Consider the following 13,993-nt stretch of genomic DNA (forward strand, 5'->3'; position numbering starts at 1 on the left):
CGCTGGGAGGAGAGCTGCGCCGAGATGTACGGGGGTGGCTGGTGGTACAACAGCTGCCAGGCGGCCAACCTCAATGGCATTTACTACCTGGGGGGCCACTACGACCCCAGGTACAACATTCCTTATGAGATCGAAAATGGTGTGGTCTGGCTGCCATTTAGAGCCTCTGACTATTCCCTCAAAATTGTTAGAATGAAAATCAGGCCCATAGAAACCCTGTAGAAAGACAGGTTTTTAATATGTATGTTACAACTACAAGTTGAAAAAAAAAATTTTTATATATCTGTGCATGATGTACCTTTACCCTGTGAATTTGAAGGCAACTGGGCACATCTGTGGCTTAAAAAATAAACACTGATTAATTATCAACAAAGTAGTTCTTTCTTCTTATTTATAACTGCCAAACCTTTTCAAGGAAATACTGATTCTAAACCCCTTTTTATACAAATTTTGTCCATGTCTATATCTTTGGCAGCTCACACCTTGACTGTAGGTAAAAATATTTGTAATTTGAATTATTTACTTCGTTTAAGAGTGCTAAAGAACTAAAAGAATTTAGAAGTATGTTCACCATGAACTCCTGCCTCCACTAGCAGGAACTGCTTCTGGGCCGTCTCCTCTCATTTCCATTTCGAGAGGAGCACAACAGTGGCGGGAGTCAGTTGTCAGGCAGAGCAACGACTGGTTTGGGTTCTCACTTTTGCCACACACCTAACATGGAGTACACTTTGATAAACGATGCATGCATTTTAGGACTGACTTTTAAGGATCTCCGAAACTTTCATTTTACAAATATGGAGGTAGACCTTCCATCCCGTTGATGAATTCTAGGTAGTTTACCATGTCTGCTGTCGCTTCAAAATAAGACAGTTCATGATAACTCCTCAAAATACAACACCCAAACCAAACTATTATTTTTCTAGTGACCACTAAAAGGTTATGACTGTAACCAGCACAAGCAAGATGAGAAGCACCTGGATGGGTATAGTATATATTTCCTTGGTTTAGAATGTTTTCTGGCACTTGTCAAGCAAGAATTCTCCTATAGATGAGAGGTTTAAATCAGGAACTTGCTGACAGTGTGTGGTAAGGATTTTTTAGCAAAAAGCTGTCTGCACGGAAAAACAGTTATATCAGTTACACAATTACATAAGAATGTGCTGTATTTACCTTTATACCTTATGACATAAAATTACACAATTATTTACTCTGTTTAATATTTCTGTGCTTCTATTGAGAAACAAGCATGAGCAAACTTCCTTGCCTCCAATCTCACCAGACAGTATGTTTCATACCATTTAACAATATCATCAAATACTGGCAAAGCAGCTCGCTTTTAGCCTTTTTTCAGTGCTTCTCAAACACAGTCACTGTCTAACATTTTTGGAGAGTTTGCTGAAGTGCAAAGACACCTTTACAGGCATGTGTGGAGGTGTGTCTGTGCCTTTGGAAAAGGCACTTCTGCTGTACGTCTTGTGTTTTTGTTCCCTAGCCTCAATGGAAGCCTGCCTGTGGGGATGCTGAACTTTTTGCGCTCATGTAGTGAGATGCTGCCATGATGTCTCCTCTTGGTCCTCCTGGGCTTAATTAACATGAGAGGTTTCAGATAGGAATCCATCTATGGCTAGTGATCTGGGTCCCCTCCTTTGTGGAGGAAGGCAGTCCCGTGTGAGACATGGTTGATTCTGCCTACCAGCGTTGGGAAGTCCTGTCCTTGGGACAACCTCTGTTCTTGGCTACAGAGGGAAACTAAACCACTAGCTTCGATGAAATATCCAACCTCCGCCTACCCTATGACTGGAGTCACTAATTACTCTAGTCCCATGGTAGTGATTGTGTGAAAGATGTACCTGCCAGGTCTTCTAATACTGTATTTTATTCTATGATAAAAGGATGTGGGATGGTGGAAGATACATTAAGAGGCACAGTATGTAAGCCAGGTCCCAGGAAAGGGCATATTTTATCCAGTATAGAGGATTTGGACTATGTGACTGGTGGCCTACTCATTTGTTAGATACTATCTTTTCACTTTATTCCTTCTCAACTTCTTACACAGGTAGTTACCGTACCTTTATGATATAAAAGAAAATGACCATCCCTTCTTTGGTGGAATGTGTTTGCTCCTCCCCGGATAATGCATGAATACTTAAGAATCATATGAAGAAAACTTTAGTTTCAAGGCTTTATTTAATTTTTAGAAAACATTTTAGAATAATCCTCTCCTTCTTCAAACATGATATAGAAGTCCTTTGTAAAAGCGAAACAAGTTGGGGGTTGGGTTTTTTTATCAGCATTATTCTATACTAGCTACTTCTGTCTTGTGAACAAATAAAAATGGAACAAAATACACCCGTGAGTTATTTTCATCAGTCAGAATTTGATTTACAGTTGACATAGCTTTTCACTTCAGGTCACAATACGCTCGTACATACACATTTAGTTCTCATATGTAAAGACAAGCCTGAATACTGTGTCTAAAAAGATAACCATGTAAAAATATTAAAAGAAAACCCCTGATTCTGTACATTTAGATAATGGTTACTGTGGAAAGTATGGCCTGATTTTCATGCTCATCTTCTTCATTGAGTACCATGACCCTTTCCAGTTCATCCATACAACACCATCATCTGTACCATGTTTTGCCATATCCCAGCTGTAGGTCCCTCCCCAATAGTATCTGCCGTTGGGGTTGGCTGAGTGGCAGCGGTTGTACCACCATCCACCACCATCTTCTTTGGAGCACTGTTTTCTTGGATCTGCAGTTAACCTGATGAGGGAAAAGAAAGTGTTAAGTGACAGATGAACTGTAAGCAGATGAACAGAGTACCTACACCTGCCCCTCTACTGAAATTTTCAAACCATAATAAACATTTAAAATCCTCTGTGTACTTTTTGTAAAAGATTGACCATCACAAGCATGTGCTACACAGTGCACTTGGAAGGTGAAGCAGTTAAGAAAAACAAGTAAAATTTTAGCTGCATCTCTGGGAATATAATTTTAGTTTACCGATTGATAACTACAAATACTTGCAGTTCATAATGATAATTGCAATATCAATGCAATTTAAAGATATAAACTAATGAGAAATAGATGTCTTTCCCAATCTAAACAATTCCTTTATTCATGAATACATAATCAGGTATAAAGACATAGCACATAGTTTTGAGATACAGTGCTAAATGATGTACGTTAGAATTGAGCTCGTGTCTTCTGAGTAGGCAGAACTTTGTTTTTTAAATAGGACATGCTACCTGTCTCTCTCCTCAGGAGCCATTATGTGTTACTGGAGTGAGTACCAATATTCCTACTTCAGCAAGACAGTGTTCTCAGCACTGCCACCATCAATCTCTGACAGTGAATATATTGTGTCCAAATTTGCTGATTTGTCTATGGTAATGTCATTCACGGAGTCAATAAAATTCAATGTGCTTGCTTGTTACTTGTCTGAGGAGCAGCACTAACCTAACATATAGTTTTACCTGCCCTTGGCTATGCGAATTCTGCCTTTGGCTATGCCAAGGAAATGGCATAGACATTTGGCTGTAACTTGCAGGGAGAAAACATATTTTAAGATGCTATGAACTGCTGTGAAAACTAACAGCAGAATAGAAAAGTAACCCTATATTCAGCTCTATTTTAAGCAGAGACATACAGCCTGATAATGAATGTTTTTAAAATGTTTAATGCAAATACGTACCATCCATCATTGTCTCTGTCGTAAGTACTGAAGAACATGCCATTGTGAATTGTCATTGTCCTGTTTTCTCCATGCACCTGTGAAGCTCCTTCCATTAGTGCGTTGCCTGCATTGCCTTTGTAGTTGCTAACTGAAAGCTGATACTTGTTTCCTTCATTCTGTATTGTGAAACCTCCATAATGAGCTGATACTTTATCGCCGTTCCAGTCCTCCATTTCAATTAAAACTTCAGTGGGCCCTATTTTGGTAAGCTGGCTGATCTTGTCATTTCCAAGCCAATATTCACCTGAGAAGCAACAAGTGAGAGCTCTGTGAAATAGGCTTCATAATATACTTCAAGGCAACTTTATGATTTGCCTATAGGTCTGCCAAAGTGGATTAGTTAATTTTAAAAAATCAAAGAGCTTCAAGAAATAGGAGAAAACAGTTTCAGTAAGAACAGCTCTTCATGTTTCATGCTCAGTGTTTTACCTGGTGTATCACAGTAGTTCTTCCCTCCACTCTTCGCAACATTTCCAAATCCTTTTTTATATTGATCCCATACTCTTCCAAAATTAACACTGCCGTCCTGGCGGTTCTGAATCAGAGTCCAGCCTGCAGGAGCGACAGTATTTAGATTAAACTGCCATTGAGAAAGGAACATAAAATGTTAAGATACAGCCCTTCATTCTTCACCTTAAGGTGAGCAGAGCATATGGCTTCCTTGCAGCAGGTCTGAGTTTTCACTGTTTACGAGCTCAGCCTTGCCATTTTTATTCACACTCAAGTAGTGCTTTGCTTCATAAGGAAAGGTGGAAAAAGCAGAACTTGAAGGACTGTCCTGGTCTTTTGTCTGGCACATAGTAGCATGGTAAGAAATGAGCCAGGCCCTCCTTGCCTGCCCACTCATACATTGTCCATTCTCACCATAGTAAGATACATTTTTATCTATCAATCCCATCCCAAAAAATTATTTCCATTTTCATCATAGAAGTATCCTACTGTGCATCTGAAGATGACTAGCAAGACTTTTCTGAATGAGTCAATCAGACTTAATTCTCCAGTAATTACAAAAGTTATAATTCCATATTAGTTTGTATAAAATGCAAATTACTATTATGAATTTTAATAGCTTCCACGTTAATTAAAAGTTTAACAACATAGTTATTTCACACTAACCTCCATTATCCGTTTGCATGTCACAGTATACTCTGTACGGTCTGACGAAAGGATCTGGCTGGATGAGGTACATTTCAGATACTTCGCCTCCCTTTCTGATAATATCCTCACATTCTGCAAGAAGAAAGCAGACTGTTACTGAAAGAGCTCTGAACTTCTTCAACAATCTTCTTACCCTTCAGTTTTCTGGTTATAAGGGAACAATTTTAAAGACATATCTAATTCTACTTTCATTTCAATTTCTGTGATACATCATGTGAAAGAATCAGGGAAGAAAGAACAGTGCACCTGCATTGTTCTACTTTTCTAAATAGGAATTCTAGAAGTTCAACCTGGGTTATTTAAGACTGTATACTTCAAATAATTTTTTGAATTAGACAAGCTTGTGAAAGAAAAACCTTTCTTGATTAAAAAAAAACAAGGGTACAACTATGATAGTCGCAAATGGATCATCTCCACCATACAAAGTCCCTGAAGCACATATTTCTTTAAAATGCTACTGGCCACTAGTGAAGACTGATATTGGGTAAGAGGATCTTTGGTCTGACCAGTACAAGCATCCATAAAAGATTTTTTTCATTTAGGATCACCTTCCATCTTTTCTGCTATCCTTAGTCGATGACACAGGCTTCAGAGGAACGTTCACACCAATCATGATGCATCTATCAGTTTGCACAGTGGTATAAATGGGAGAAGAGATGTTATAGTTAAATGAGTACCTTTGCCTGAAACCACTGGAATATTACAAGAAACAGCACATGGGGAACGGCAGTAGTCCATCTGTGTTGCAATGGCATTTTCCAGTTTTTGTATCTTTTTGTGTAAAGAATCCACAACTGCACGAAGGACCCTGAGGCTAGACGGGATGTTATTGTCCAGATTATCCTTTATATAACTATAATGCAATTCCACTTCTGTGTTGTACTGAGAAAGTATATCATCATTGTCTAGAAAACAAGAGAGATGAAAAGCAGATTAGTTTTCAACACGTTTCCCAGTTATAAAATAATGAAGAGCAATCTGTAAGCACAATTTGAGAAGCCACTTCTTTCCTTAGTAGGAAGGAAAGATATGCATTTCTTTTGCTTACTTTTCCACCATGTGCAAAAACTATGCAGAGATTCTCAGCAAAGTGGTATATCTGCACTGTTATTTCTTTGCTAGCTAGTAGATTTATCAGTGGTGCTATATTCTGCCAAAGAATTACAATTAGTTTCTTTCTAGGGAGCCATGGTGCCAAGCCAGGAGCTGGGCATGAGGAGGTTGGACGGACATAGGGAAGCAGGTAAGGAGGGAACAAATGACCCTTATGTTTAAGGACCTCATATGAATCTTGTCTTAGTATGAGATCCGTTCCTTTGCCTCTCTCAAAGGATTTTTTTTTAAGATTTAAGAGGACATGGTCATGAAACCCTTCTTTGCTAGATATTCCACTGTATTTTTAATTTTTTTTAAGAAGTACCATTAACAAGTAACAGTAGCAATGCCAACAGAACTGCAATACCGTTTACACTAATAATCCATAGAAATAGCATACCTTTTCTTTGTTTTTGCCTCTTCACCAATTTATCATCTAGAACAGTCACGTATTCATAGAAAGTTGTAGAGGTTTCAGACAGTTTGCTCACTTTGTCCTTTAGATCACGAACAATTGATTTCACATTTTTTTCCTGTTTTACCAGTGTAGTTTGTAGCTCACATCCAGTTGGACACAGCACTCCCTTGAAAAAAAAAAAAGAAAAGGGTTGTGAATAAAAATCAAGATTAAAAGTTTCTAATCCCATCAGTGAATGACCACACCTTTGAACACAATGAGTAGTTAGTAAGGTGAGACCAGATATATAAGCAACTGGATGGAGACTCAAGACATTCAACTCCTACAAAGAAGCTGCAGTGGGAAGGGCAGGAAGGAGTCCTGAGTCCCCCAGGAGGGGTCTTCTGTTGAAGCTCTTGGGAAAAGCCCTTTCTCTTCACACTTCTTGCACCCACTGTCTGCTTTTCACTTTTCTGCACTGTCAAATGTTCACAGTGTTAAGCCACCTGAACAATGATTCAACTCTTGTCAAGAACTACCTGGTGCCTGTGCCTGTGTACGTCTACCCCTTTCCTCTTTCACTAGCCTCAGAGAATCAACCATGTTCTCTACACCTTGTTATATACATCTCTTGCAAAATGGCCATACGATTAATTAAAAAATTATCATCTCAAGAAGCTGAGCACCCTTGCTTCCACAACAAGCGCTGCACCATCAAGGACAACAGTGTTTTAAAAAAAAGGTGGGGAATTCTGAAGTCCCGTGAGAACCAAAATACCCAGGCAGCGGTGGGATTCTACCACAATCACGTATTCTTTAAGCTTTAACAGACTTCATCTGCGGGAAACCTCTACACTCAAATTTGCTCTCAGGCACTAAGATGCCTCTCGGCACCCTTACAGCTTGCATTTTCCACAGAGAGCACAGTGGGGACAGTGTGATGGACTACTGCAAGGCAGCGAGGAGTATGCCAGATCCCAGCATGCTCGCATGCTCTTCTGTAAGAGCTGGGGCAGTGACTGAGGGCAGGCTATAACTACAGTTTGAAACAAATTTTAAGACACGGGAGGTTATTTTTTTTGGTCCCTAGAATTCCTTGAGTTTATCTGAAATTCAAGCCAGCGCTACTGCAGAGATTTTTTTCTGTCCTTCTTAACAGTGACCTACGCAAAGCAATGGGGAAAGTGCAGGCTAACCCACAGATACTTCCCTTCCTCACTTACGGTTCAGATCTCATCTACCCATCCTCACTGTGAGCTGCCTGTGACTAGTCCCACGGGCTCTGTGGCATTACTCTTCCGTATGCAGTCCTACCAAACTCAAGCAAAAAGACGCAAAGTTGGGCTGCTTTAAATGAACCCTTATTTGGTGAAGAGAACTCCATGCTGGGTGCACTAAAAGAAAAGGACAGCCTGTTATCAGCTGCATCAACAGGCAGGCACCTACCAGCTCCTCTAGAGGATGCTTGCAGCCACCGGCATCGGGGTAGGTGATGCGTTCTTTCTTGTCGCTCGGCTTCACCCGCTTTGGGGGCCGGGGCTGGTACCCAATTCCGCTGATGGGAGGTGCCACGGGTCGAAGGGTGGGGGCTGCTTCTCGCCTTTTGTCCAGGGGTCGGTGGCCTCGAACCCCGAGCTCAGGGCTGTCAACCTGCAAAGCCAGGGCGAGAGGAAACTCTCTGAATCTGGGATTGCTATCGCAAAATGCGAGGCACAGGGCAGAGGCAACTGTGCAGCACCCTCTAGTATTTTAAGCAGCAAGGAAAACCATGGAATGGAACGAAAAAAGCAACAACGGAAATACTATACTGGCATTATGCAAAGTCATTGCTATGCCGTCCCTTGTGAGTCTAGTCACGCTCCCTCCTAGATATAGACAAATTAAAAAGCCTTCAAACCAAAGCAAAACAATATTTCAATAGCTCATTCTGACCAAGGAATAAAGCTTATATAGTTCGGCACCGCTAAGCATCATGAAACTTGAAGTAGTAGGATACAAAAAAAAAATGTAACTGGATATTCTTGGGGCTAAGAAGAATATTCAGCATCACGTTATGAGTGTTCCAATGTTTCATTGGGCTACAGGAAAATTGGTAAGGACTCAGAAAATCAGGCCACAGTCAAATACATCATCAGGTCTCAGGCCACACGCCAGCTATTAGCGGATAGAATTAGGAAAAGCATTCAACAACATCTCTCAGGGTAGGTTTTTAGAGCTCACTCTGATGCGTACGTTCCCCATCTCTGCCAGAAATGGGAAAGTCTAAGAGACTGAGCAAGGAAAACAAGACTGGTCCCTAAGCACTTTTTGAAACTAAACCATTTGAATTAATAGTCATTTGAACCCCTGAATCAAAATCTTTGACCGTCTCCAATCCAACTTAGGCTTAGTTACAAATAAAAAACATTTGTAAGGATCCAGGATCAGATGCTTCAAGTAGTTTCAAAAGTAGGCAGCATACAAATCACAAAATGGCTGAAAATTATTTAGCATAGTAGTCTTATCAGTAGTCAATGTACAGACAAAAATGCTGAGATTGTATAAGAGAAAATAATCTCATCTCTGATCCCCTGACCTATTTCATTTTGGAAGGGATTTTCAAAACATAAGAAATTTACTGAGATTATAAATTGTATTTCCCATTAAAACATTTTACTTAAAAAAAAGAAATATAGGTTAAATTGTTATTTTAGATTGATCCTCATTGCTTGCCTTTTTTTAAAAACAGTTGTTACTTCTCCATTTCAAATGTAAAGCTATATGAACAGGCAGACAACTTTTTTTCAATGTCTACTGAATCTGTTGAAAAGTTTTTACTGTCTCTGAGACAGGACGTGATCAGTTACACATTTCTCCTTTGTACCTGAGAAATTAATTGTCTGTAACATCATATGTCAACATTGCTAAATTAGTATCCTTAAATAAATTCAACTAAATAACTAATCTCACCATCACGCATTCATCATTCCTTACAGAGAAAGAAAATAAATAGGAAGAAAATGTACTCAAACCCAGAAAATCACTACTGTGCGGTTACATATACAAGAAGACATAATACAAAGGTTATTTCTTTGAACACCTCAAGCGGAAGAAGAACATACACTGCATCATTTTTTCCCACAGCTTCTACCTTAGCTAGCTCACATAAGCTGAGTAAGTCATGCATACAATTAAATAAAATAAATATTTTCACTATTGTTATTATTAATAATTATTATTATTATTATGATCAATATTACAACCTCATCATCGTAGTTGATAGAGCCCTGGGATTTAACGGAGGAAACACAGAGCAGGAACAGCAGGAGCAGTTTCATGGTGCTGGCTTGCTTGAGCAGCTCAGTGGCCTTCTCCCACCAGCAGCTCTGACAGGGAGAGGTCCTCTCTGTTCCAATATATACAGGCGGCTACCCTCATTTCCCAGCTTGACAGTGATGGGACCAACCCTTCTGAGCAATCACTGTATCTCTGTTAATATTCAACCTTTCTCTTCATGGCACGCCTGAATACATTTGTTGTTGAGCAATTCTCTGGACAACTCTTATCTACATGTCCCAGAGACCTCTGCTTACGGCTGGCACCAAACATGTTTAAATCCTCGAATGTACCTCCTGCTCAGTTTACAGAAGGTTACCAGTTTCTCAAAAATCCTAAGTCTTTTAAAACAGCTGAAAAGGTGAACATCCAAAGAAAAGAAACATCGTCAGATGTCACAGGCTGTGACATCTCCTTTATTTTCTCCCTGATGAAAATTTGAATTCTTCAGAAACATAATATTAAGTTCCAGTTAACCTCACATCATACAGATTGTTACATTCTTCTAAATAGTTCTGATCGTGCCTGGATAGGTATGCAAGCCTTTGGGTCTCTTTAAGTACAAGATAAAGAAAGAATATATTCTGTGCATTACATTAATATTTTTGAGTGAAAACATTGTTAACTCTAATTAAAGATAGATTAATATTGTAAGCATAAAACAATGCTATTCCATTACTTTAGAAATAGGACATTGCAAATGAATTAAAATAATTAAGTGTTATATATTAATTTGCATTTCTCTTTTTTAGTACAAAATGTATATGTCATAAACATTATTTAAATGTTTTTAATAACCTTTTAAAAGAATACAGCATGACGTTGTTTGTAATCACAGTGGAATATAAACACACTTTCTCATGCTTTATAAGAATATGGTTCTCATACTACCAAAGGTTTAACATTTCAGTGTCTGCATATCCTGTGATTTTCTTGTGCATTATAAATGATAATACACTGAATTAAATAAAATATGCCAAGTGAGGGCCAGCACACTTTTCTGCAGTCATTCATATTGATGTCTGAAGACATGAAGAGATGCAAACCATAGGCCGAGGTTCCATTTCAAAGACCATCTTGATGGAGGGGGAGATTTTCTGATAAACAGAAATGAGAACAGCTAAAATTGCTTGTTTTAGGCCTTTTTTTCCTGTATTCATGCTGTTGTCAGAGTTCTTGTAAATTAAATGGAGATTCCCGAAATATGAAAACTGTTTAACCTGATTGGTTTAATTATTAAACAGCTTGGACCAAAATCAGCCATGGCTCAAGGAGCTCTTACTCCACTGAATTTTATCCCTTGCATAAGGACATTATCAACACTATTAGATTTGGAAGAACACAAACGACTCGCTACAGGCATCTGTAGACAGGAATCTGCCTAAGGCCAAAACTGAGATCGTTAACATGTTATTTCCACTTAAAGATGCTCGCCAAGATATTATCACTGATTCTGGGCATCTCCCGACCTTCAACACAGTTTTCCCACTATGTACCTTTGAAGGAGTTCAGTCACCCTCATCTTATGTATACGGAAGAGACACAGTGATGCTGACCATGCCCCTGTACTTGGCACTGGTGAGGCCGCACCTCGAACACTGCTCAGTTTTGGGCCCCTCACTACAAGAAGGATGTTGAGGGGCTGGAGCGTGTCCAGAGAAGGGCAACGAAGCTGGTGAGGGTTCTGGAGCACAAGTCTTATGAGGAGTGGCTGAGGGAACTGGGCTTGTTTAGTCTGGAGAAGAGGAGGCTGAGGGGAGACCTTATCGCTCTCTACAACTCCCTCAAACGGGGTTGTGGTGACGTGGGTTGTTGGTCTCTTCTCCCAAGTAACCAGCGATAGGACGAGAGGAAATGGCCTCAAGTTGTGCCAGGGGAGGTTTAGCCTCGATATTAGGAAAAATTTCTTTACTGAGAGAGTGGTCAAGCATTGGAACAGGCTGCCCAGGGAGGTGGTGGAGTCAGCATCACTGGAGGTGTTCAAAACACTTGTAGACATGGCACTGCGGGACATGGTTTAGTGGGCATGGTGGTGGTGGGTTGATGGTTGGACTTGATGATCTTAGAGGTCTTTTCCAACCTTAATGATACTATCATTCTATGATTCTATGAACCCTTGCCCAGGGCCTATGGGTAGCTCATGGTACAGTAAAACCAAAACAAGGTCTCACTAGTCCTGAGCTAGAAACTTACTGTTAAATTAATGTGGCTCAGTCCAAACAAATCTGAATTAAATGTAGGATATTTGCCCTAAATCCATTCTGAAACCATCACCATGTTCTGCAGTAACTTATGGGGTCCTTCAGGCATTAAGTCACTCCCCTAAGAAGTGTGGCTGTGGCTGTGCAGAGGGTGTCGGAGACTGGATAACGCAGGTTGGCAGGGGAGCCCCCAAGCCTGCTGCAGAGTCCCAGCATGGGAAACCCCCAGGCTTCGTCTGCCTTCAGATGGGATTTCCCCTTTGAAACTCAGCCTTTGACCCTCCCAGCTCCAGTACTTTTCATCAGCTTCCCCAAGAGAGTTGGGTGGTTGTGCCTCCTTGGGGATTTACCTTGAACAACACATGTATCTCATACCACAGCGGGTTTGCGGCTTTGTGTCAAATGAGCAGATGCCCCAGGACAGGGATCGTGCGACCGCTCATCTCGTAAGTGGAGGCCTTGTCTGCTCTGCACAGGTTTTGCCTGGAGAGTTTTATCAGCAAAACCGTGTCCAAATCTGAAACCCCATACAGAGCAATCTATACTGGAAAACATACGCGTATATAGACAAACATTTTGGCAGCAGAACTTAAACTATATTAGTTAGCATGCGGGGTTATGAGATGTGACTTTTCTCTCATGTTTGCAACCATTACAGGTAGGCTGACATTGGCTAAGGATTGAATGAAGCCTTATGAACAACCAAAACCATGGCTTAAATTTCTCTTAAAAAATGATATCAAAGAGGCTTTCTCTTCAAAACAGGACACCTAATCTTTTTTCATTCATAGTCCCTCCTCCAACTCATACGGTTAATCAGAAACTGTTCCCGGACTTAACGTGATAGGGATACCACAACACATCTGCTATTAGGAACTGTAATAATACATGGGCCTCATGGTGTTCCAGGACATCCCTTTGTACAGTATTTTTGTACTGAAAAGGCACTTACTTACTGGCAGAGACATATGTGTGTGTTTTTAAGAATTACTATTTGCTCGCTGCCCCTTGTGTTTGTTGTGCCGACATGGCTGCTGGTGGTGCAACCCTCTTTACACAAACCCCCCTTGTCGGGACGAGTCACGGTCGCTGGATCACGGCTCTGCAGAGATGAATGTGCCCCCTGAGGTGGTCTTGGGGTGGGGGAACAGGACCTTCTCAGGCAATGATGAGCTACAGTGTTTGCTAAATTAAATTTTAAAATAGTTGTTGATTTTGAAATGTCTTTTTAAACAACTAGTGATGTAATAGTGCCATACTAGGAAAAGAATACTGTAAACTTAAATGTTCATCTCTGCTGAACAGATGAACACCGAGATCCTGATTTCTTGCTTTTACCAGTAACAAATATGACTTCAAAGATTTCTCGTAAATGAGAATTAATGCTATCTTCATGTTCTGGGAGCAAGCAACTTCTTAAACATTAATGAGTGGGGCTGTTCACTTTGGCCTTAAAACAGCACTAAAAGCACATGCAACTTACTAGTCACCGTCTTCTAAGTAGTGATTTATAAAAAATTATATTGTTTATTATTTCCAGAATTGCAGCTGTAGCTGACATGCAAGAAGACATCAAGTAGCTACATATAATAAAGAAAATTAATGAAGTGCATATTCTAATTAATATTGCTGACATGACCTATTGAAATTCTGTGACTAAACTTCACCTTAGACTAAATCTTCTAGAAAAAATAATACGTTATTACAGAGATTAATTTGTCCTCTGATTACAAGGACATTGTAATTACAAGGACAATTACAAGCATTACAAGGACACCAGGAAATAAACTGAGATTATAAATTTTGGAGGGGAATGTTTGCCTGTAAAAAGATGAGAACAACTACACAGCCATGTGAACACTAATAATAATAGTAATAAACAGCACATACGAGTGAAATTTTCTTGCAAAATATAAATGGAGATATTTTTTCTTGGACTGCTACAAGAGCCTGTATTTCAAATTTGGTTTCCTTTAAAAAGGCAGCAAAAATAAGCCTGATTCCTTTGAACAGACAATAGAAAGGAATAAACTATATTATGGCACTCTATATGCTGCCAGACATTACCCCTTAAATCATTTCCACAC

General features: G+C 39.8%; 2 protein-coding genes across 2 annotated transcripts in view; one reads left to right on the forward strand and one right to left on the reverse strand.

Moving 5' to 3' along the window:
* FGA (fibrinogen alpha chain) overlaps window positions 1-366 on the forward strand; it is a 7,020-nt gene extending 6,654 nt beyond the window's left edge. Inside the window, 1 exon segment of the mRNA XM_010281576.1 lies at window positions 1-366. This exon segment is cut by the window's left edge and continues 30 nt beyond it. Within this exon segment, the coding sequence (XP_010279878.1) occupies window positions 1-222 (222 nt within the window). The 3' untranslated portion in view covers window positions 223-366.
* Window positions 367-2,253: 1,887 nt separating this feature from the next.
* FGB (fibrinogen beta chain) lies at window positions 2,254-9,707 on the reverse strand. The gene is made up of 8 exons (XM_010281587.1): window positions 9,633-9,707; window positions 7,837-8,040; window positions 6,394-6,577; window positions 5,576-5,803; window positions 4,857-4,970; window positions 4,170-4,292; window positions 3,699-3,984; window positions 2,254-2,767 (listed from the first exon to the last, which is right to left on the reverse strand). The coding sequence occupies exons 1-8, from the start codon at window positions 9,705-9,707 to the stop codon at window positions 2,539-2,541; spliced, it is 1,443 nt and encodes a 480-aa protein (XP_010279889.1). The 3' UTR covers window positions 2,254-2,538.
* Between the last annotated feature and the right edge of the window lie 4,286 nt (window positions 9,708-13,993).

This window comes from Phaethon lepturus, unplaced genomic scaffold (genome assembly GCF_000687285.1).
Source record: "Phaethon lepturus isolate BGI_N335 unplaced genomic scaffold, ASM68728v1 scaffold48470, whole genome shotgun sequence".
In the NCBI taxonomy this organism is placed as follows: Eukaryota; Metazoa; Chordata; class Aves; order Phaethontiformes; family Phaethontidae; genus Phaethon; species Phaethon lepturus.

Bases quoted from the DNA above. Each gene is read 5' to 3' on its own strand.
- FGB (XM_010281587.1), bottom strand. From the start codon at position 9,707: ATGAAACTGCTCCTGCTGTTCCTGCTCTGTGTTTCCTCCGTTAAATCC. The intron at 8,041-9,632 runs GTTGTAATATTG...CTGGCTTTGCAG, and splicing joins CTATCAACTACGATGATGAG to GTTGACAGCCCTGAGCTCGG. The intron at 3,985-4,169 runs GTAAAACACTGA...GTTGCTTCTCAG, and splicing joins GAACTACTGTGATACACCAG to GTGAATATTGGCTTGGAAAT.